Source organism: Octopus bimaculoides, chromosome 13 (assembly GCF_001194135.2).
Source record: "Octopus bimaculoides isolate UCB-OBI-ISO-001 chromosome 13, ASM119413v2, whole genome shotgun sequence".
Lineage (NCBI taxonomy): Eukaryota > Metazoa > Mollusca > Cephalopoda > Octopoda > Octopodidae > Octopus > Octopus bimaculoides.
The window spans coordinates 43605815-43632271 of record NC_068993.1 but is presented as its reverse complement, the minus strand read 5'-3'; the positions used below and the strand labels follow the sequence as shown (position 1 = coordinate 43632271).

Here is a 26457-nt window from a genome sequence, read left to right as displayed (position 1 = left end):
TGTATGTATGTATGTATGTATGTATGTATACGATGGGCTTCTTTCAGTTTCTGTCTACCAGATTCACTCACAGGGCTTTGTAGAAGGCACTTGCCAAAGGTGCCACACAGTGGGACTGAACCCAGAATCATGCAGTTGGAAAGCAAGCTTCTTATCACACACACACACACACACAGTGGGATTTCTGTATATGAACATAATCTGTTCCAGAGCCTTGTTCATTAACCAAATTGTAACTCACATGATAAATTGAAAAACATATAAACATATAAATAGAGTTAATCTGTTCCAAGCCACACCCAGACTCCAAATAAAAGCATGAAATAATGTTTTATTGGCCCATCCATAAATATGTATGTGTGTATCTTTTTGTTTTGCTTCTGTTCATCCAAAAAATATAAGAAATATTAATATTTTTCTATATAAACTACGAAAATTTGCAAGCTGCATGAAATGTGTACATGAACATTAAACAAACTGTCTGTACACACTCTCCCAGTCACTTATATGCATGAATTGTCTACTTGGTTTGTTATTCAAATTTCAGATTGTTATGAGTTTAATTTTCTTTAGAAAAGACATTTGTTATTCAATTAGTTCATTTAAAGAACCATTCATATATGGGTATCCTAGTGTGTGTGTGTCTGTGTGTGTATTATATACACATAAAGGGTGGCCCAAAAGTAGTTTTACAGTTATAACTTTGGCACTTTAAATTTCTTTTTAATACATTTTATTACGTTTAAATTTCTATCTTACAATTAACTAAATTAGCATAGAATAATGGTTTCATATTTTTTTATAATTAAGATCTAAACTGTTAATATATGAATGCGAAAGAAATAGTTGAATAACTGTAAACCTACTTTTGGGCCACCCTGTATAATATATATTTAATATAAACACACACATGTATACACACATAAATATATATACAACATCCATACACACACACACACATATATATATATATATATATATATATATATACACACATATGCCGAGCAACCACCTTGAAGGTATCATGCAGTGGAATTGAACCTGAAGCCATATGATTCAGAAGCAAACATCTTAATGACACAGCCACGATCATATATAATTATTATTATAGATAGATGTGAATGACAGACAAGAGAGAAAATGGTTAGAAAGTTTAAGATATTGTCATACTGATAATATGATCAGACTTTATTTAGCTGCAATCTTCAACAAGGTGCGTAACTCTGCTTGTACTAATCTGGTAGAAAATAGATTTCACTATTTTTTCAAAACCTAGATTATTATTATTATTATTATTATCATCATTATTGTATTTGTAATTATTAAGGTGGCGAGCTGGCAGAATTTTGTGCTGGACAAAATGCTTAGCAACATTTCCTCTAGTTCATTGCATTCTGAGTTCAAATCCTGACATAGCCAACTTTGCCTTTCATCCCTTTGCAGGGGTTGAGAAAATAGGTACTAGCTGAGTACTGAAGTTGATGTAATTGACTAAACCTCGCCTGCTAAAATTGCTAGCCCTGTGTCAAAATGTGAAACCATTATTATTATTATTATTATTATTATTATTATTATTATTATTATTAGGTAGTGAGCTAGTAGAATCGTTAGTATGCTGGGCAAAATGCTTAGCGGCATCTTGTACGTCTTTATGTTCTGAGTTTAAATTCTACTGAGGTTGACTTTGCTTTTCATCCTTTTGGGGACAATAAAATAGCTACCAGTAGAATATTGAGGTTGATGAAATCAACTTACTCTGCTTCTGAAATTGGTGGCCTTGTGCCAAAATTTGAAACCATAATAATAATAACTGATTCTTGTTTTATTGGCCACAAGGGTTAATATAAATTAAAACCATGTAAGGACAAAGACAGGACGAAGGTTACAAAAGGTTTTGTCCGAAAAGAAAACGTTCGTGTAAACAATGAAAAACAGAGAAAGATATAACAAATAAAACTCCCAATAGGGGGAGGCGCTTCGAAAGGTTACATGTGGAAAAACCCATAAAAGCCATGGGAGCCTGATCAGGAGGGGTATACAGCCCCTTCTCCTTTTATATTACCCTTTTTTTTTACAGGTGTAACCTCAGTATGAATAATAATAATGATAATAAAGAGTATCTTGTTCTAAAAATAATATGCAAATGTTCAAGATCCATCTTATTCAACAAAAAAAAAAAAAAAAAAAAAAAAAAAAAAAAAAAAAAAAAAGATGGATGTGAAGTAGAAATTAATCCAAGGCATTTTTAAACAATTAAAATTTTTTTCTGAATTTCTTGTCATTAACATATAATTTACTTGTTTGCTACTTTTAGACACTAGACTGCAACCATGCTGAGTGACCACATTGAAGGCCTTCAGCCCATTAAATGACCCTTGTACATATACTTTTTTAAAGCCTGGTACTTAATCTATTGTTTCCCTTTTGCTGAAAAATTATGGTGCATGTAAACACACACACACACAATGTGCTTCCATGCAGTTTCTGTTTACCGAATTCCTCTTGTAAGGCATTGGCTGGCCCAGGGCTATAGTAGATGACAATCACCCAAAGTGTCACAAAGTGGGACTGAACCACAAAATCCAAGACTCAGGTGTTGTGAAGCAAGCTTTTTAACCACATGGCTATATCTGCACTTATTCTTTTACTTCTTTCAGTCATTTAATTGCAGCCATGCTGGAGCAGCGACTACGTTTATATAATTTTTAATTTGAATATGCACACAGCATATTGTTGAGTGCTAAATATGAGTTAATACTAGTTCTTATGTTGAAAATTGCTGAGTAAGAAAGGTATCCAGCTGTAGAAACCCATCCAAAAGTAGACATTGATGCACGATGCAGTCCTCCAACTTGTCAAACCTTATTAAACCATCCAACCTATGCCAGCATGGAAGCTGGATGTTAAATGAAATGAGCTAACTCAATTGTTTCTCTTCTTCCACAGCAATTCTGAAAGGTTTTTAAAACCCTAATCCAAATTAATCCTATTTTGATATTTATAATTTATAAGTAAGGCTTTTGGAGGTGCATTTAGCATTTAGTGACTGATATGATTTAGTTTCAGAAAAAAAGGGGGATCCTTTAAAAGGAATGGAGATAATTGTTATCAAAACTCTGAGTCTGAGAATTAGTAAAATTCTTAAACTTAAATACTTACTTGGTCAACAGCTTTGATGGTAAGCTGGTAAAAGTCAATTTTTTCTCGATCAATTTGGTTCTTTGTAGAAATGCAGCCTGAAGATTTTATTTGGAAAGCATCCTTAGAATTTCCATTTGTGATTTTATAGGTAACCTTACCATTTTTACCAGAATCAGCATCCTTTGCAGACACACATACTACTGTTTTACCTATTTCATTTGTTTCTTCGAATGAAGTGTAATAATGCATTTGATCAAAGTAGGGTGCATTATCATTAATGTCAGCAATGAAAATACGCAATTCCTTATATGAAGTCAGAGGGTCACTGCTAGTATCAGAAGTTCCAATCCACAAACTGTAATAACTGGTTTCTTCAAAGTCCAATTGGTTGGCAATGATGAGGTCATTACGCTTAGGATCAATACCGAAGGCATTGTTGATGTTTCCACCTGCAATGAAGTATTTCAGAGGAACAGCCTTCGGAGAAACACCAGACAAACGAGTTACTGTGGTGTTTAGAGAAGAATTTTCTTCAAGCTTGAATTCAGTTTTGGCAAGTGTGAATTGAGGTCGACGGGTTTTATTTTTTTGCAGAAGGTGAATCGTTACTTTAGCTTTTGAGAAAAATGGGTTTTGGCTCTGTGGAAGAAACAATAAAAAAAGAAAAAGATTTGAAAATTCAATAACATGAAAGCACCTTACATTATTTACATCTGCAATGAACGTTCTTATACATTAGGATCATTGGTCCTTATTCAGAGTGTATATATGGGAGTGAAGGCATGTGGCATAGTGGTTAGGCTGTTGCACTCATGATTGCTAGATCATGGGTTCAATTCCCTGAGTGGGCGGTGCGTTGTGTTTTTGAGCAAAACACTTCATTTCATGTAGTGGGGAATGTTGGCCTGCTCGCCTAGCCAGCAGAGTGGCATCATTTGAAAGCTAATGCAATGCAAGAAATGCATTGTGATCAATGATGTGTAACAATATCAGGCAACCTGATTGGTCACATATGGGAGTGTCAAACCATCCAGCTCATGCCAACATGGAGAAAAGGACATTAAATGATGACATTATATATATATTACCCAAGGGAAAGGCAAAGGCTGATACAGCTGGCAATAGTGATGTCACAACTCATTTCTTACAGCTGAGTGAACTGGATCAATGTGAAATAAGTGTCTTACTCAAGAACACAACACACAGCCCAGTCCAAGAATTGAACTCACGAGCTCATGATTGAAAGCCCGATGCTGTAACCGCTGAATCATGTGCCTTCCCTTCAATTACAATTAGTGGAATATATCAGTGTGACACGGTCTCCGACCTGTGTAGGGTAGCAGTAACCCTAAATAACTAACTTTGAGCTTCATGAGCATTGAAAGTGGTCATAAAATCATAGAGGAAACTATGTGGAAGCCTACTGAGAGGACTATTCCCATTCTATGGCGGGAGACTTTATCACCTGGTCTCTCAGGTGCTTTGAGCAAGTACCTGGCCAAGTCTTCAGTCTCGTTTTAATTTTTTTTCCCCACATCACTTTTGGAGGATTTAATTATATAATTAAATAAGAAGTAAATGAGTAAATAGATAAATATAATTTATGAAATGTTATTAAAAAATCTTGATATTACCTGATCTGATGCTGTAACATAGATGATGAATTGCCGACCAAGTCCCAGATATAAGTTTTGGTTTGACTTAACAACACCTGTCGTAGAATTTATCTTAAACTTACTTTCATCACGTCCAGAAAGAGCATAGCTTATCTTTCCATTAAGACCAATATCAAAATCAACAGCTGTTATTCCAAATACAAATTCACCTGAAAAAGAGAAAAAAAAAAAAAAGGAAAGATGGATTATATAACATATTGAAGAAAAATTTAACAAAATTTTTTTAATGATATCAAAAGATAAAAGTAAAATTTTCTCCAAAACTTGGATTAGCCACTGCAGTTTTGCAGTGGCTCATCAGAATTTGTTGTTAATCTCTCTAATCCAAATGATATTTTTTTAATAAAGGTGATTATAAATTTGAAGCTAAATAATAAAATTACAAATATGAATCATCAAAGGTATAAAAGTTCTTTAAATAGTAACAGTACAAAAATATAGAATTCATGAATAAATCTAATAAGATAGTTAAAGTGTTGCTTCATATCTAAAACAGTTGTAGAAATTAGTAATGAAGGATGAAAAGGAAAATTTGTTTGTTTTTAAACGACTACTCCTGCAGAAGCTAGCTGTAATTTCAGGTGCATAATTAAGTCCTGTTAAGCTTTTGGTGCGAACAAACCAAACTTATCATTTAGTAAAGAAGTAATATGAAGGCTTGGGCAACAAAAGCAGGATGAAAAGATAACATCAGTGGAAGAATTTGCTGTTATTTTATTACTGAAGAATATTTTATTTTTGAAGTGTATGTGGGTGAAAAGCTAAGCATCCCATAGATCAACTGACAAGAGTCTGTTGTTTCTTATTCTTATAATAATAATATCAGGGGAAGTTAAGGCAGCGAGCTGGCAGAATCGTTAGCATGCTGGGCAAAATGCTTAGCTGCATTTTGTCTTTCTTTACATTCAGAGTCTGCCGAGATTGACTTTACCTCTCATCCTTTTGGGGTCAAGTACATCGACTTATCCCCTCCTCCTGTAAGACTGAATTAGGTGCCTTGTGGCATTTGTTCTGCCTCTATGCATTCTAGGCTCAAAACTACCATACCCTACTTGAGTGATAATCTCAATCTCTCACTCAGTTTAACACCATCACCACCAGACACTCTGTCCACTCTGTTTCAAGTATTTGGGAGCAGGTCTCTGCTTCGAGGGAACCTTTCTCTTCCCTTCCCTCTCACCAGTCTTGGAGACCCTGTAAAAGGCCAGGGACACTGCCTAACCTCCTGACTTAAAAGAAAAAAAAATAATACAAGAAATTTAATTGAAGTTAATTGAACAAGAACCAGGCCAACAAAGCAGTCCCTCAACTTGTTAGATATAGTAGTCAAATTTCTTGGAAAAACCATTATATCATCTAAAAAACAAAATGGGATACAAGGGATATTACATTACCAATTTCTTGCACACAAGACATATGGCTGGAATGCCTTTGATCATGGGTCAGCTTCATCAGGACTTCCCTGTTGTTAGGCAACAACAGTCTCAAATCAACAATGAGGGAATTTTCTACATGGTCACTCAACTCACAAGAAATGGTAGCAAAATTTCCCTCAAATAACACCCTACCATCTTAAAGGTGGAAAGCATCCATTACATAATGTAGTTCAAGATATGCTATGTTTGGAAAACGAATGGTTGTTCATGGATGGAATATTTTTGATAATAGCAAACTAAGAGCTAATTGATAGCTGTCACACACAAACAGGGGGTGATGTAATTCAGAGCCAGTGTGTTTGAACCAAATGTGTCAAGAAGGATACCAGACTGTAAAACATCACCTCAATAACAGATTCCTCTAACTCATGCCAACATAGAAAGTAAAAACGGAAGTAAAGACAAATTAATGAATAAATGAGCATCAATGAATTAATGTTGAAACTGCCATGCTCTCAGTCTCATGTAGTGTGTGTGTCAGAACAAACATAGAAAATATCAGTGGGCAGACAACACATATACAAGCTGTATGTGTCTATCCTTTATAGTCACAGTAGCTGAAATAGTGTGGATATATGCATGTGTGTGTGAGAATGCGTGGGTGTGTGTGCGTGCGCGTGTGCGTGTAACTGTGTGTAATGAAAGACCAGACGCAAAGGTACTTATAGATTTCCAATTTCCTCCTCTGATACACTTCTATGGTTACATTTCTTTAAATATTATCACCATTAAGTTGATCCTTTAATTGAATGACTCTATATATTCGAGATGACATAAATAAATCAAGTTCAATGTAACAAAAAAAAAAAAAAAAAAAAAAGAAAGGAAGAAAAAAACAAAACAAAAAATACCTGTTGAAAGGTGTCCACATAAATTGTTAAAGAAAGTCATCAAAACACAACAATAGGCAATAACTGTAAAATACCTTTTACTGTTGGATGGTAAATAAATCTGTTATATGATTTCTGATTAAACTTTGGCTTGTTATCGTTTCTGTCTCGCACATTAACTGTCACTGCAGCTGTTGCTGTTCTTGGAGTGTAGCCAGCATCTTCAGCTACCACAAAGAACTTATATTGGTCTTGTTTTTCTCGATCAAATGATGCAGTTGCCATAATTGTTCCCCTCGCTGGATCAATAGTAAACTTGCCATCCAAGTCAGATATCAGAGAATATCTGCAACGAAATAGAAGTCGTTAATTTAATTTCAAGAGGACATTAAAACAAAAACGAGCTATAACAACGGTGGACTTCGACAGATTAGGGCTCTGAAATTTCTTGCTGAACAACCTGCACAGGTAATTTGTTTTTAGTGATCAAATGTTTCTACTGCCCATTTCCTCCATCAAATCAACATTTCATGTACAGATGCATGGTGTACCGCACGGCAGATGTTGAAGTGATTACAGAGCAACATGAAATAAAAAGTCTTTTGCTTAAAACCACAATGCACCACACCCAGTACAGAAATTGAAACCTGATTCTGTTATTGTGAATGCAACACCTTAACCACTAAGCCATGTGTTCTCACCAGCACAACAACAACTACATATTTTGAGCTGTTGTTATGTAACTTGTACTGGTTAATGCTACTTAACCACTCATTAAAACCATTTCAAGGAATCTAATCAGAAATGGTTGGTGTACGTTCAAAAGCTGATCAATATGTGAATCTCAAAAATCAAGACAGCAAGCAACCAGAATTGTTAGCACATCAGATAAAATGCTTAGTGACATTCCTTCTGGTTTTATGTTGCAGGTTCAAATGTCACTGAGATTAACGTTCAAGGTTCAAATGTCACTGAAGTCAACTTCCAGGGTTCAAATGTCATTGAGGTCAACTTTCAAGGTTGATAAAAAAAACTGCCAGTCAAGTACTGGATGGGATTAAGGGGAGATTAATGTAACTGACCTTCTCCACTTCTAAAAACTACTGGCCTTTTGCTAAAATCATTATTATTATGGTAATAAGATGGCAAAATCATTAAGGAGTTGGACAAAATGTGGCATTTTTTCAAGCTATTTACATTCTGTGTTCAAATGTTACTGATGTCAGCTTGACTTTTCATCCTTCTGGGGTCAGTACCAGTCAAATACTGGAGATCAATGGTAGCAGCTAACCTTCACTCCTCAAAATTGCCTTCCATCCTTTTGGGGTTGATAAAATAACTACCAGTTGAGCACTGGGGTCGATGTAATCGACTTAGCCCATCCTTCTAAAATTGTTAGCCTTGTGCCAAAATTTGAAACCATTATTATTATTATTATCATTATTATTAGTATTATTATTGAGAAAAGCTGGCAGAATTGTTAGCATGCTGGGCAAAATACTTAGTGGAATTTTGCCAGTCTTTACATTTTGACTTCAAATTCTGCCGAGGTCGACTTTGCTTTTCATCCTTTCAAAGTTGCTAAATCAAGTACCACTTGATTCTTGGGGGCCAATATAATTAACTTACCGCCTACACCAAAATTTCAAACCTTTTGTTTTTTGCTTCATAGTACAAAGGATTATTAATATTAATATTATTATTTAATGTTTCTTCTTTCATCAATAAATAAATCCTTTAGTCTGAAATAACGCAATGCTTTTATTATTCACCAAGCTTGACTTTGCCTTTTATTCCTTTCAGGGTCGATAAATTAAGTACCAGTGAAACACTGGGGTCGATGTCATCTACTAGTCCCCTATCCTAAAATTTCAAGCCTTGTACCTTTAGTAGGAAGGATTATTATTATTTAATGTTTCTTCTTTCATCAATAAATAAATCCTTTAGTCAAAAATGACAATGTTATTATTATTATTATTATTATTGACTATAACAAATACTATTTATTATCAGTTTGATTTAGACAGTATTCTTCTTATAAAACATAAAACAAACATCAAGAGGTAAAAACAAAACAAGAAACAAAAACAGACAAAAAAACAAAAGAAACTTCAACAAAACAAAAAACTGAAACCCACAGATATTTTCAATGTTCTCCAAGTGTGATAAAATGAAAGTAAATCAATGATTATGTTTTCTAATGAAGACTTATTAATGTCAGCACTAATTTTAATCCAAACCACAAGCAATTTCTTGGTTTTCTGCAGGTAGATTAATCATGAGACAATAATAAGTTTCCAACTGAGATTATATAATCTCATTTCTTCTTTTTATCTAGTTTTCTTTTTCTTTTTCCTATATATAAATTCAGCTTTGTCATGTCGATTCTGTAATCAACTTTATTTTTCATTTCTATCCAGTCTGCAGCCACTGAAGACAATTTCAAACTTACTTTCTTAATTTATTTGTTGGTTTTTATACAAATTTCTTTTGGTCAAATCATAAAGAACTTAGCTAAGCTTTTAATTTTTTTTTTAAATAAAAAAACTCTCCTATAAGATAAGTCGTTGTAATTCTTTAGAATGTAAGATTTGAATTAAGATGAATGCAGACATTATTTCTGGGTAGATGCTATAGAAAAGGAGGGATTCTGGTCACATCTGAAGATTTAAAAATGTTCAAAGCACATAAAAAAAAAAGTAAAAAAAACTTTTAGCTATGTAAGACTGTTGAATAAATACTAGCATAAATTCTTATTCCACAATATAATGTCATAAGTTTTCTATGAAAATTCTTCAATATAACTTTTCTATAAAAATTCTTTCTTATCATGATGTTATAAATTTCCAGTTTAAATTCTTCACTCCACCTTCACTCACCCTCTCTTCTAAAATGTGAGTGGCTATGTAGCTCCTCTATTTCAGTCGTTTTCTTTTATATTTTACCACTATCCACTTCTTATTCACCTAGCATACAGTTGCCCCACCTCCTCACCACTTGGGGTTTGTAGTCTTGCAAGCTGCATAGTGGCCTCACTAGTGCTGATAGCATGTAAAAAGCACCTACTGCACTCTCAGAGTGGTTGGTGTTAGGAAAGGCATCCAGCTGTAGAAACCTTGCCAAATCAGATTGGACCCTGGTGCAGCCTCCTGGCTTGCCAGTCCTCAGTCAAACCGTCCAACCCATGCCAGCAGGGAAAGCAAACATTAAACAATGATGATGATGATGATCTGCATGCATTTGATTATTGAACTCATTTGAGAAAAATATACCTTGTGTATTATAACTACTGTGTTTGATCAAACACATTCTATAGATTTATGTAACTTATAACAGAAACTATTTCTGAACTGCATTATTTCAGTTGAATGAAATATTAACATATCAAGGAGGGCACAGTATTTCTGTTCTTGAACAGTGTTTTGAAGCATTCTCACCATCAAGATATATATTATCAGTCTAGTCAGTTAATGCTGTAGTTATCTTAAGGGATCATATCTATGGATCTTTATTAAAAAAAAAAACAACAAAAAAAAACATGGTATGTTAATCTAGTAATCTAAGAGAGATAACAAAACACAAGAAGAATATAACAAAATCCAAAACGAAATAGGGAATTATGCTCATAAATATTTGTTGATAATTATTATAAATATTTGGTAATTTTATTATGATGTAATTACTAAGGTTCTTTGGAACAACAAGGCATCTAGAGGTTTCTATTTCTTCTCACCTTATAAAATCTAAATCCTCCTAGCTCTTATGTTAGACACCATAATGAAAATGACTAATGGATTATTGCCCTTGATATGATTTGGAATTAACTGTTTAGAAACAGTTTCATTAACAAAATTTATTCTGCACCCAAGTTTTTTCAGTTAAAATCAAGATTAAAGTAGTGCAACTTATACAGGAGTAAAGACAGATTAATATATAACAAAAGAACAAAGACATTATGAGTAAACCTGAAAGCTCACCTGATCAAAGCATTAATTCCTTCGTCTTTGTCTGAAGCTTTCACAGTCACAATAGAAGAGTTTTCATGTTGATTCTCATCAATGTAACCTACATAGTGTGGCTGCAGGAAGACAGGGGTGTTATCATTTATATCTTGTACTTCAATGTTCACAGTACCAGTACCAGTCAATGGAGGAGACCCTGAGATAAACAAGAGATAAGCATAATTAATTTATAACCTAACCTCTTTCTTTAGCACGCTTATTATTATACATTTAACTCATCAGCACGATAATACATTGTAGTCTAAGATCGACAACTGCTGGTTTCCCGGTTTCTCTGGTGTATGTATTTCTCTCTGGATGGGATGCCAGTCCATTACAAGATTACTTATTTTTACTAGCTGAATGGACTGGAGTAACGTAAAATGAAGTGTTTTGCTCAAGAACACAATACATTGCCCGACCCAGAAATTGAAACCACAATTTTACGAACATGAGTCCAACACCCTAACCACTACGCCTTGTACCTCCACAAAGACTGACAACTGGTTAACAAATATTTGTATATTTGTTTATGTTTAACATCCACTTGTCTATACTGGCATTGGTTGGATGGGTGCTTACTTGAAGCAGTATTTTTACATCTGGATGCTCTTCCTGTCACTAACTCTTTCCTGCTTTACAAATACAAAAGTTTTTATTCCATTACTTTGAAATTATGTTATGTACACCAAAACGTAAATACAACAACACCATTTTCTTTTTTTCTTCTTCTCTCATGTGCCAAAAGGAAATGCCAACCTTCACACACACACACACACAAGGATAAAGACCCCCTTCAGTCATGAATGACCATGGGATTACATCTAGAAAGTTACCCTCAGGGGTAAAGGTCCGGTTGTTTATGGAAGACCAGTAGTTACCCATGAATACCAGCCTCCTTCTCCACACCACCAATGTTATCCAAGGGAAAGGCAGAGGTCAATACAGCTTGGCACCAGTGAGGCCGCAACTCATTTCAACAGCTGAGTGAACTGGAGCAACATGAAATAAAGCGTCTTGCTCAAGAACACAACACATAGTCCAGTCTGAGAATCAAACTCACTACCTCATGATTGTGAGGCTGACACTCTAATCACTGAGCCATAGTGGTAAGTATCAACACCTATCATGTGGGAGACCAGGGTTCAATTCCCCACTGGGGAGGTTAATACACACACACATATACACATCAAGCTCTCATACAGTTTCTGTCCAATCTCACTCATATGACACTGGTCAGCCTAGGGATGGAGTAAAAGACAGTGGGACTAGACCTTAGACCAATATGACACTTGAAAAAAATGTATAAAAGTTTGTAAAGCAACAGATGTTTATTTTTCCAAATTTGAAGTATATTCTTATATTGTTTTATGGGTTCCACTCACTGAGCTGTGGCCATGCTGGGATTTCACCCTTAAAGTATGTGCATACACATATATGTGCAGTGTGTGTGATCATTGTTATGATATCATCCAATATTCCTTGCTAGTATGGGTCAGATGAAACTTACTGAAAAACCATTTCTATGGCTCAACGATTTTCTTGTGGGCACATGGTCTTCCCACTTGTTTCCCCTAGTCCTTTAAAGCAATGAAAAACTCAATGGCTGGAGATGCCTTCACAGCAGATTATAAACAAAGACATCATCCCTTAAGCAGTGATATTGTTTTTACACAGCATGGAAACAACATCAAGACAATGGAAAGTCTCTCTCTTTCTCTCTTACACACACACAACAAACACACGCTATAGGAAACCCATTGCATGAGAGTAGGCATGTAGCTTCTTGATAGCAAGAAACCTTCTGGCACACAGAAACATCATTAAGGTTCTTACCTGAATCGGTAGCTATAACAGTGAGTCTATAGGTAGATTGAACTTCTCGATCAAGTTTTCGACTAGCAGTTATTTCCCCTGAGCTTGAATTTATATGAAAAATATTTCGGTCACCATCACGAAAAGCATACGTTATCCGGCTGTACAGATGTGAATCATCATCTCTTGCTGACAATATACTAACATGGACGGGCAACTTCTCCATATTCTCTTGGACATAAGCTAGAAAAGGTGAGTCAACAAATACTGGAGCATTATCGTTAATGTCAACTATGGAGATATAAACAGCTGCCGTGTCATTACGGGCTTCGACCCCGTTATCTTCACATTGAATGATAATGTGGTAAGACTTCTTCCGTTCGTAATCCAATTGTTTCTGTATTCGCAACAAACCACTGCTCTGATCAAGACTGAAATCTTGGTTATCATCGCCTTCAATGATAAAGTACCTAAACAAGAAGAGGAGATTGAATCAAATTAATAAATAGAAGTGGTGAATGGGTGAAGGAGTTGTTTGATGTTTTTGTCGGTAAAGATCAGGAATTATATAATTTACTGTTGCTTCATCAATCAACTACATAAGAGAAACACAATGCTAAAACATGAAAGGTGGTGGTGGTGGTGGTGTTGATGATGGGGCTGCTAGTGATATTAGTGCAAATTTTTGTTTGTTTATTTATTTCTTCGATTAGCACTGCAATAATCAATACGTTTGATTTTAAATAAAACTAGAAATAGGTATTAGAAGAGACGATGATGATTTTTTAATTTTATTTTTATAATCTTAATAATAATACTATTTTATAATTTTTTTATAATCTTAATAATAATAATAATAATAATAATAATGATGATGAGAAGAAGAGAGTTAAACAACAACAGCATTATATGTCAACAAAACAATATTGAAAAGTTCCTGAATGTTGCCATTGAAACAAATTACTGAAGAATTTTTAAAAGATAATCTTACCACCCTACCCACCCCTACCACCCACACATTACCATCTGAGCTCAATTGATTTTGTTAATATCTGTTCTGAAATGTTTGAGTTTAGTTAGTGGAAAAGCTTTACGAAATCTGTTCTACTTAATAAACTAAAGCTATAACAGCAGCAAATCGTTATTGAGGACGGCACTAAGTCAATGTAGTAGAGAGTACATAATGGCTGCACATCACAGAAGAAGGAGATTGTGGAGTATCATCATCTTCATCACTATTGTTTTAGACCCGTTTTCCATGTTGGTATAAGTTGGATGAGTCGTTATAGTCTAAGCTGGTACTTAGTTAAAGAGTTACTATGGCCCACCTAGGCAGATTAAAGGATCAGGTGTCACTCATACTTTTTATTTCTGCTATGGCTTCTATTGTGGAGGCGCAATGGCCCAGTGGTTAGGGCAGTGGACTTGCGGTCATAGGATCGCGGTTTTGATTCCCAGACCGGGCGTTGTGTGTGTTTATTGAGCGAAAACACCTAAAGCTCCACGAGGCTCCGGCAGGGGATGGTGGCAAACCCTGCTGTACTCTTCCACCACAACTTTCTCTCACTCTTACTTCCTGTTTCTGTTGTGCCTGTAATTCAAAGGGTCAGCCTTGTCACACTGTGTCATGCTGAATATCCCCGAGAATTACGTTAAGGGTACACGTGTCTGTGGAGTCCTCAGCCACTTGCACATTAATTTCACGAGCAGGCTGTTTCCGTTGATCGGATCAACTGGAACCCTCGACGTCGTAAGCAACAGAGTGCCAACAACATGGCTTCTATGGATTGATGTTTTTCCTAATTCAAAGAGTTAACATCATCATCCTTCAATGTTAGTCTTCCATGCTGGCCATGTCCGTCAGGAAAGGCAAAAGGGGTCTTTGGACTATGGTGTCTTTCCTCATTCATAAAGCACTTTACAGAATGTAGAAGGTGCCGTCTACTATGGATCTACCACTAGACAGCCGTCATATCCTCAAGACAAGGCAACAGTGTTCTCTTAACAATACACGGTGTCTGCTTAGTCATCACCAGAATATACTAGGTCACTTTTATCATGGCAGTACCACTACAAAAGTTGCATTGTCTTCAACAAAACAAGACAAAAGTGTCCTCTGGATCCTAGGTTGCTTTTGCTTATTCATCGCCATCTAGAACCATGGTGCTACCATTAAAAAGATAAGATTAAAGAGTCCTCCTGGATCTACACTGTATGGGAAAAAACTGATACAAATGAGATGGTTTCCATAAGAACAGGTTCTGGATACTTTTTGACTGCTAATTACTCAACCATAAAGTAAAGGTTGAAAGTCGTTTCATATCAATCAGCTAAATTAGAGCAAGAATAATTACATGCTCTGTTCATTGATGCACACAACACAATGGCTATATTAATAAGAGTTGAACTGGTGACCATGTGATCAGTACTGCACTACCTGAATCCCACAACCACACATAATTATAAGGTACATGTATAATGTGTGCATCTCTGTTCATAAGTTACACAGACACATAGACTTCTTTTTCTTCTCCACGTGTAGCAACTGAGATATGTTTCACAATGCTGCACCTGATATCTCTGTCCCCTTTTGGCTTTGAAACATCCTGAATTTCATGTGTGTTTCTGCCAATAATATCAATGTAGTTGGAAGGATCTTTGTCCTCTGTTAGGATGTGGAAGACTCCAAAATATCACATCTCATATGGCCTGTTGGTCAACTTAATAGCAGTGGCCAGTAAGGCCCTCACCCTACATTGAGCAACAATGAGAGATAGACAAATTATGACATTTGCTTATTCAACAAAGCTAAAATAAATGAATTACTTTAACTTCTCATCCCCTAGCATAAAACTTAATTGAAACCCCATTCAATTGAAGGGGATCTGAGTCACATGAGCTGCATGGTAACCTCACTATTGATGGCTCCATGAAAAAAAAAAAAGCAACCACTACACTTTGTAAAGTGGAAAAATGCACCCACTATACTTCAGTGTTAGGAAGAACATCCAGCTGTAGAAACCAAGCCAAAGCAGACACTGGAACTGGATGCAGTCATAAATCCTGTCAAAGCACTAAAATAATGTCAAACCTTCAAAATTATGTCAGCAGGAAAGATGGACATTAAAAGAAAATGGTAATGATGAAGATGATACTTTCTAATTTAAAAAATAAAGCTAAGAAACAGTAAAATTTAAGCAATACTCACCGAACCATACCATTCAGACCTATGTCAAGATCTGTAGCGGTGACCCGCAATAAAATAGTACCAACAGGCTTGCTTTCACTTATGTTTGCTTGATATTGCTTTGGGAAGAACACTGGATTGTTATCATTTTCGTCTTTTACATGGACAACAATGTCAATTGTGGACGATAACATGGGTGTCCCTCCATCTGTTGCCTTGATAGTCAAATAGTAAGTATCTCGAGACTCTCTGTCCAAAGATGACATCAATCTTAAGCTTCCGTCATCTGGTCTAATAGAGAATGGACCAGTAGAAGCAGTGATGGAGTATTTGATGTTCTGATTGGGCCCATCATCATCATCGTCTATTGCTTTAATGTTGTACACAATAGTATTAATTGGAGCGTTTTCTTCCACCCATATTTCAGTTGGCGACGTAAATCTTGGGGCACAGTCATTTACATCAGATACTATAATTGTCACCTGAAATAGGCAAAAAATAGAAACCAAGGGATATTATTAAGGGTCCGAAACTGAAACAATGTGGTAAAATTATTTACTTGGTCCCTAAATGTAGGTGCAGGTATGGCTGTGTGGTTAGAGAGTTTATTTCCCTATCACATAAAGTAAAGTTACCTTCTCAAGTCATGCTGACTCATAAGGGTTGGTTTCCCGGTTTCCTTGGCATATATATTCCCCACCTGGGTGGGACACCGGTCCATCACAGGATTACTCATTTTTGCCAGCTGAGTGGACTGGAACAGCGTGAAATGAAGTTTTGCTCAAGAGCACCACACATCGTCCAGTCCAGGAATCAAAACCACAATCTTATGATCATGAGTCCAACACCCGAAATACTAAGCCATGTGCCTACCAAGTGGTTTTGCATGGCTCTTTGTGCAAGTATATTCTACTATAATGCTGGACCAACTGAAGTCTTGTGAGTTGATTTCACAGAAGGAAACTGAAAGGAGCATCATGTATATGTGCATGTGTGTGAGAGTGCATTGTGTATGTGTGTCCATTTGTTTGTTTATATTTGTGTTACTCCAAAAATTTCTGAACAACAAGCAGTGACATAACTGTCATTTCTTCTGTTAACAAATAATCCACTTGCTTCATGTGAAAGAAGAGATCCATTACTTAAAAAGTAAGGGATAGTGCCAGGAAGGGCATCTGGCTGTTACACAATACCTAAATAATATACAATGTCTAACTCATGCTGGCATAGAAAAATGGATGTAAAAATGAACTAAATAATTGATTCAGTTTTAAAAACAATGACTACATAGAACATAACTCTAAATCTAGGAATATATAGTAATAATCCTTTCTACTACAGGCACAAGCCTTGAAATTTTGGGGGAGGAGGCTAATTGATTACATTGAGCCCAGTGTGTAACTTGTACTTCTTTCACCAACGCCGAAAGAATGAAAGGTGATGTCGACCATGGCAGATTTTGAACTCAGAATGTAAAGACAGATGAAATGTCATTAAGCATTCAGCCCGGCATGATAATGATTCTGTTAGCTCACTGCCTAAACAGAAATAATAATAATTCTTTCAAATTTTGGCACAAGGCCAGTAATTTGAGAGGAAAAGCATGTCAATTATATTGACATCAATGTGTTCAACCGGTAGTTATTTAATCGAACCTTTAAGCATGAAAGGCCAAGTCAGCCTTGACAGAATTTGAACTTAGAACATAAAGACAGACAAAATGCCGCTAAGCATTTTTGCCCTGCATGCTAACAATTCTGCCAGTTCGCCACCTTATATCATCATCATCATTATTATTATTATTATTATCAATAATAATAATTTTGAATAATTCACCTTTGGAAACAAACCTTATTCAGGGACCTTTTGAGTGGGATGGGCTACTCGACCTGAAGAAAATTCTAACTGGGCCCCCACCTGTGAGGTCATGCATTGTTTATCTTGATATGAGATCACCATGTTGTGCACATATGGTTGTGATGCATGTGCCTGGTGTACCCTTATCAGACGGGTAGTCATGATGGGTATATTGGGCTTCGTATATTTTACCCCAGTGTTACTTTGATGGCATGCACTGCTCTCTCACTCAATAATAATAATAATAATAAGAAGAAGAATGCTGAAAACTTGTGGATACCTAACGCTACAAGTAGTAACCCACTAACCACATAATTCCTATTGGAATAACACCGAACCTGAGCCAGACCAAAATAATAATAATAATGATAATAATAGAAGTACAAGCCACAAGAAGAAGAGATTGCATGAATGCTGGCAATGAAGAAAATAACTGTCATTCAATAGTTGTAAGGGTACTGGGAGCATTAACAATCAGGTTTGAGAATTTTGTTGGAGAAATTGCGATTGGCATGAGGGTAGAAGATGCTCAGAAAACTGCTGTATTGGGGACAACAAGGATTTTGAGATTGGTACTTGGATGTTAAGTATCATGGAAGAAGACACTGTGATACTCTTGACAACAACAGATTGCTGTCTGTTCCTACAAAATTAGTTGGAGCAAGTGAAATTGAGAGCTCTGAGAAGTGAAATGTACTGTACATGAAGGAAAAAAATGCTTTCTAATTGATGTATCAATACCAGCAGATGGCAACGTTTCCCTAAAAAAAATGGAGAAACTTTCAAAATACAAAGACCTGGAAATAGAGGTAACTCGAATGTGGAATCTAAAAACAGAAACAATTCCTATCATAGTAGGTGCCTTAGGTATAATAAAAAAATATTCAGACAAATACATAACAAAAACACCAGGACTTACAAATATATATAGCATACAGAAAATTGCACTACTGGGCACTGCACACATCCTACGCAAAACACTTTCAATACAGTAACCATAAGAGCATCACAGCAAACCACAGCACATACCCAAGGCGCACAGAGCTGCGCTCGGTAGTGAAGTGAAAGCACGTTATAAAAATAAAACTACTGAACAATAATAACAATAATAATAATAGTGAAGGACTCTCCTGTCAAAGATGGTGTGTGAGTGTTCAGCTTTTTTGCTGAACAACCTGTACAAATGATTTGTTTACAGTGATCAAATGCATGTGCTGTACATTAGCTCTCTTTCTCCATCAAATCAATGTTGCCTGAACAAGTGCACGGTGTACCATCAGATGAAGTATTTTGCTCGAGAAACACAATGCACCACCTGGTCTAGGAACTGAAACTGTAAGTTTGCAATTATGACTGCAACATTCTAACCACTAGGCTATGCACCTTCATACAATAATAATAGTGATGATAATAACAATCTATTGATGATTTACTTTACCAATGTCTTGAATAAAACCAATTTTCTGTAGACTGTAGAATTTCAACACCCGTTAAAAAAAAATAAGGTCAGTTTGGTAACATCAAATAAGGATTAGCTGATCGATTGCAATAATATAAGGATTAGAGTATCTATTGCAGTAACAGGGATTAGTGTATTTATTGCAGTAATAGTTAAGGAATAAGATGGATATTGGTCATGTTCTTAAGAATGGTTGATTTGTAGGAATCATCTTAGTTCGAAAAAAATCAATCAAAAATAAGATCTTTGCTTTCCAGCTGTTGTTTTGTTTATCAATTTTATTATTGGAGAAAATATAATGGTAATCTTCATATTAATATTCTTGTAATATGGAATGTATTGAAGTCACCAGGGCAATGGTTGGGTGATAAAATACAGAATCTTAGGAATAGTCTACCATTAAATCTTATTTTCTTTTGATTTAGAAATTCCCGTGTTATTTTTCAGAAAGCATCAAGTCTGGCATGGTGAATGAAATGAAGGAAGTAAACAACAAGTTCCATTTTGCAGAAGATTTAAGAATTGGTATAAATTCATACTTTATACTTTTCTTAGATTAGATGAGAGAGAGAGAGAGAGAGAGAGAGAGGTTTTAATTTCTAGCTAATCAATGAAAACTTTTAAATACCAAATACTTTCGGATTTACTCAGTGTGATCAGAGTTGTAGACATGGCTGTATAGTTAAATAGTTTGCTTCACAACCATATGGCTTCAAGTTCAATCTCACTGAATGGTGCATGATGCTAGTAGATTCTATTTTGACTTGAGGGCAACTGCAATGACTTGTAAGTGGATTCAATAAACAAAAACTATGAAGAAGCCTGTGGTGCACACACACACACACAGAGATAGGTATAATATATCCAGGCGGGTACCGTTCAAGCACTCAATTATAATCAAAGTTATGGCTAACTGCATTGAGTGGTAAGCAGCACCTAGGATTATTTGAGGCAAGCAATCCCAATGGATTTCATCCGATAGATAAATGATGGGTTTGCTTCACTGGATCATAAATAGTTTACCAAGTGTACATCCAAGGCAGTTACAATGAATATGGAGATTAATATATCTGCATATTTAACTAAATTAAATTTAAATAAAAAAATTATGCAGATGTATTCATCTCCGTATTCCTTGTAACTGCCATATATGTATATGAAGCTGAATGTCCAAAGAGAATCAAGTCTACAAAGCTATCATATTTTGGGCTTTTAATACACCATGAATCATTGCCTAAGACCATCTTGATAGGAAGTGTGGAGGGTAGAGACAGCAAAGATGTTTGTGAACTGACATCAGAGAATGGATTGGAAGCAAGGGCTTATTGTATATATGCAGTACAACACATAAGGAACTTAAAAAATTTGGCAAGTTGAGCCTTGAATTCAGAGAGGGGACCTGATTGATGGTTGATGTGCGTGTGCATGGGAGAGTGTGCGTGTTGGTATCTCACCACTTGACAAACAGTATTGGTTTGTTTATGTATCCACAAATTAGCAGTTCAGCAAAAAAATTGGGGACTGATAAAATAAGTACCACAACTAAACCCCTAAAGGCAGTGTCCCAGTAAAGCCAAAGTTCAACGACTAAAACGAGCCAAAGAGAATTAAAAGAATGAATCAAATATATTCATATTACATATCACATTTTTTTTCATACAAATGAAGAATAAAAATCACACTAACCTGGGCAAGGGCAGAGTGGCGCTGCCAAACAGGGAATACTGTATCCATGGCAGTAATAGTCAAAGAATAAGATGGATATTGTTCACGGTCCAAAGTATGGTTTACAGAAATTATACCAGTCTGGGGATCAATAATAAAATGAGCATCCTGGTTCCCACCTGTGATTTTGTAGATCAATTTACTATTGATTCCTAAAATAGAGAAGAATAAAAGAAATGGTAATCGTTAATTCAAATTTACCAAAAACGAATAATACATAGTTTTAATTGAAGTCACATGACTCAATTGGTAACCCCACCAAAACAGACATCAACATTTTCATAATCTATGCAATGAGAAAAATTATATTAAAACCTTTAACATTTAAACTGGCTACATCCAGTCAAAATAGTCTACCTGTTTTATATATTCAAACTGGCCACATCCAGTCAAAATATTCTACCTGTTTATATGTTCAATCTGGCCAAATCCAGCCTCCCACATCTTCCTTACAATGTCATTTTAAAAATAAACAATCATGTAGTCAAAATCTCAAAGCTATATGATTAGTTCAAAACAATGTGAATAAATATTACATTTGACAGAATGTTTAATGGACCTAGTACTTTTTTCTTTTTTAATCAGGAAAGAATGCAGTGCCCACAACACTTCAGAGGGTCTCCAAGACTGACAGGAAGGAGGGAAGAAGGAAGTTATTCTCAAACTGGAAACCAGGTTTGAATGCTTGCAACAGTGTGTTTGTGTGTGTGTGTGTGTGTGTGTGTGCCTCTCTCTTAAGTTGGAATGAGCTGATTGGGTGCAGTTGTTCAGAAGCTGGCAGTTTGACTGGACATTCAGCCTGTTTTGGGGACAATACATTTTAGTACTGGAGGCAAACAAACCTACACACATGCATGCATGTGCAGAAATATGGTGATGTGGGGGTGGAGACCGGGGGAAGAGAGGGAGGAAGAGAGCAACATTAAAACATTAGATGTCAAATAAGTCAACATTCAATCAGTAATGCCAAAATACTCCTCTAAAATTGCTTAAACTACCTGGTGTTGGTGATGTTAAATCAGGTAATGGATGGAATAAGTCTACCAACCAAGTAGGCCATGGTGGGATTTGAACTCAGTAGAAGACACTTGCCCAAGGTGCCATTCAGTGGGATTGAACCTGAAACCATGCGAATAGGAAGCGAACATCTTACCCACACAGCCATACCTGCACCAATGTGAAAATGGCTTGTACATACATATTTTATTAATAAGACTAAAATTTGCTTCCACATTGAAAATTCAACATTCATATAAAAGTTAATTCTAGACAGTCTGAACAGGAAATAAGATTACAGTGTTTTGTTGATTGCGGGCAGGTATAGCCAATACTCACAAGTGAATATGACCTGGTAGCTTGAAACATGGTTATGATAATTGTTTTAGGTGCCTGTGTAGTTGCAAGAAGACACGGATGATAACAATGGTGGCTGGCACCACCGCCACTGCTGCCACCACCACCATCACCACCTCCTCCTCATTTATGCCATCCTTGAGTAAGTGCATCAGTGCATCATCTATGATATGACAACTGCAAAGGGGAGATGACTCCACCAATACTAAGCTGGTACTCATGTTTCATCTAAGTAGACTGGAACAACGTGAACTGAAGTGTCTTGTTCCAATCTTGACCATCACAATTGTTTTCAAGAATATTTAAGACTGACTGGCCTTCGTGCAGGTGACACGTAAAAGCACCCACTACACTCTCTGAGTGGTTGGCGTTAGGAAGGGCATCCAGCTGTAGAAACTCTGCCAAATTAGATTGGAGCCTGGTGTAGCCATCTGGTTTCACCAGTCCTCAGTCAAATCGTCCAACCCATGCTAGCATGGGAAGCGGACGTTAAACGATGATGATGATGATGATGATGACTTAAACTACCTTTTCAATGTGTTTATTCTTCTAGAGTGTAATTGGAGGGAAATTTAGCTGCCATTTCTAGCATAGAGGTGTTTTTATTCCTATTGTGAACCAGGTGGTATTGAATTCAGTCCCACTGTGTGGCATCTTGAGCAAGTGTCTTTTTACTGTAGCTGGAGACTAACTCAAGAAGATGCAAAAGAATGGAAATGCAAGAATCATGAAACACATTTATCTTGAGAGAGAGGAGGGGAATAGTGAGAGAAAGAAAGAGAGGGAGGGGAGAAAGGAGAGAGTTGGTATTTTCTTCTGACAAATTGAAATTACTCATTCTGATTGAAATTCTTAAATTTGTGACAAACAAACAAAAAAAAAAAGAAAAAAAGAAAGAAGAGAAGAAGAAGCAATATTAATATCAGATGTTGGCATACAATTGCCAGAACTCAAAACATTTGTATTGAACGAAATCATCGCGATTGTATTGAGAATGTAATATTGATCTTGCACTCGACCACATCCGCAGAAATGGTTCTACATGTAACAAAGTGACTTCCACACAATTTAATATCATCACCAGATGCTGCGCTATCTTTGAAGCGATGTTAGTATTAAAATTTGAAGGAATTATTTCTTTGCAATGCTTTAGTGCAAAGAAAATTAGTTTATCAGTAAATATAGAATTAGCAGTTTTTGTTATCAACGAAACTTTCCGTTTTCTTATTTGCAGTGAAAGAAGCACTGCAACTCTCTCTTAAAATTTATGAAATTTTTAATCCGGTAAATGACACGCTTTCAAATTATTATAGAATCAGAACGTCATTTTACTTTATGGGAAACTGTCATAGTTGTTTGTATAATTTTACAAAATAAAAACAGAAGTAAACACTTAGTTGCCTTTTGTAAGTCAACAACAGATAATTGCTCGTCATGGCCACAACAAAAGCTGTTGAAAAACACATCTATCTTCAAATTGGTCTCTATTATTGCAGATGTTATAATACCCAGTGAGGAATAATGCTAGACAGCCAGATGTTGTCTGACACAAACAAATAATAACAGCAATAACAATAATAATAATCATCATTATTTTGTTTTTGTAGAATGCTGGAAATGAATGACTATTTAATAATTGTACAATGCCAAGACAAAGAAACACACATCCACTCACACACATATACAAACAAACACACACACACACATACATACAATGGGCTTCTTTCAGTTTCCATTTAGCAAATCCACTCACAAAGCTTTGGTAAACTCAGGGCTATGGTAGAAAATACTTATGAGGTAACACATAGTGGGACTGAACCCGAAATCATGTGGCTTGGAAGGATACTTGTTAACCTCACAACTATGCCTGCATCTAAGGCAATAATAATAATAATAATATCGAATGTGGAATCTAAAAACAGAAACAATTCCTATCATAGTAGGTGCCTTAGGTATAATAAAAAAAATATTCAGACAAATACATAACAAAAACACCAGGACTTACAAATATATATAACATACAGAAAATTGCACTACTGGGTACTGCACACATTCTACGCAAAACACTTTCAATACAGTAAACATAAGAGCACCACAGCAAACCACAGCACATACCCAAGGCGCACAGAGCTGCGCTCGGTAGTGAAGTGAAAGCACGTTATAAAAATAAAATTACTGAACAATAATAATAATAATAATAACAATCTTTTCTACTAAAGGCACAAGGCCTGAATTTTTGGGGGAGGAGACTAGTCAATTATATCAACCCCAGTGTTTCACAGGTACTCAATTTGTTGACCCTGAAAGGATGAAAGGCAAAGTCAACCTCGGTGGAATTTGAACTCAGAACACGAAGGCAGACGAAACACCGCAAAGCATTTCGCCTGGCGTGCTAACGATTCTGCCAGCTCACCACCTTGTATAATAATAATAATAATAATATTAATAATAATGATAATAATAATCCTTTCTAGTATAGGCACAAAGCCTGCAATTTTAGGGGAAGAGGTGAGTTGATTACACTGCTCCCAATGCTTAACTGATACTTATTTCATCAACTCCAAAAGGATGGAAAGCAAAGTTGACCTCAGTGGAATTTCATAAAGATGGACAAAATGGTGCTAAGCATTTTGCCTGGTGTGCCAATGATTCTGCAATGAATAATAATTTCAGATTTTGACACAAGGTCAGCAATTTCAGGGAGGGGATGAGTCGATTACACTGACCTCAGTGTTCAATTGGCACTTATTTTATCAACCCCGAAATAATGAAAAGCAAAGTTAACCTCAGTGGCATTTGAACTCGGAATGTAAAGAACCAAAAGAAATGCTACTTAGCATGTTGTTCAGAGTGCTAATGATTCTTCTAGCATGCCACCTTAATGATGATAATAATGATCATCATCATCACAATAATAATAACAATCCTTTCTACTGGAGGCACAAGGCCTCAAATTTGTGGGGAGGGGACTAGTCAATTACACTGACTCCAGTATGCAACTGGTACTTAATTTATCAACCCCGAAAGGATGAAAGACAAAGTTGACCTCGGCAGAATTTTGACCTCAGCATTTTGTCCAGTGTGCTAACGATTCTGCCAGCTTGCCACCTTTATAATAATAATAATAATAATAATAATAATAATAATAATAATAATAATAATAATAATCCTTTCTACTATAAGCACAAGGCCTGAAATTTTGGGGTGGGAGCCAGTTGATTAAATTGATCTCAGTATGCAGTTGGTACTTAATTTAGTGACCCCGAAAGGATGAAAAGCAAAGCTGATCTTGGCACAATTTGAACTCAGAATGTAGCAATGGGCAAAATACCGCCAAGCATTTTGTCCAGTGTGCTAACGATTCTGCCAGCTCGCTGCCTTAATAATGATAATCATACTTACAATATTTCTTTCAATATAAAAAGAAGGGTTACAAGACATAGTAATGACCTTCCAGACGTAATATACCATTAGATAATATTTGTCAAAACTTCTTTTCAAATTATTCTTTTAGTAGAAGAAAAAAACAATAACAAAAAGAAAAAAAGAATTGATTCTCTTTTTGTATGAGCTATTAGATTGTCTGTAAACGACATATCATCTTGCAAACTACTGTATATCAAAATATGAATAGGCAATCGGCTAAAAACAATTCTGTTTGTTTTGTAATTATTGTTTTATCAGTGTGCATCGAGAATGAATTTTTTGAAGGTGAAGTATATACTGAAGATGCTGGCTGATTTAAGCAACAAGGTGGCTACTGACCAATGAAATAGAGGAGAGGAAGGAAGGAAGGAAGGTTATCAGAAATTTTCTCAGCAATTTGCTGTTCATAATGTTTGCAATATGAAAACTATGACACCTAAAAAAATACTGAATCCTTATAAGCTACTTGTGTACCAATTACAAAATATTATGTAATATAATATTGGCGTTTCCTGCTTTTGGAAGATGGTAGTTTCGGAAATATTAAGGTG

General features: G+C 35.8%; 1 protein-coding gene across 1 annotated transcript in view; it reads right to left on the bottom strand.

Annotated features, from left to right (window-relative positions):
- The window catches only part of LOC106882952 (cadherin-related tumor suppressor), a 326029-nt gene that overhangs the window by 24103 nt on the left and 275469 nt on the right, over positions 1 to 26457 (bottom strand). The window contains exons 5-11 of the mRNA XM_052972443.1: positions 21089 to 21279; positions 16108 to 16568; positions 12921 to 13369; positions 11061 to 11241; positions 7179 to 7429; positions 4776 to 4966; positions 3160 to 3780 (exon numbers count right to left, since the gene is read on the bottom strand). Coding sequence (XP_052828403.1) covers positions 3160 to 3780; positions 4776 to 4966; positions 7179 to 7429; positions 11061 to 11241; positions 12921 to 13369; positions 16108 to 16568; positions 21089 to 21279 — 2345 coding nt within the window. The remainder of the gene's footprint in view (positions 1 to 3159; positions 3781 to 4775; positions 4967 to 7178; positions 7430 to 11060; positions 11242 to 12920; positions 13370 to 16107; positions 16569 to 21088; positions 21280 to 26457) is intronic.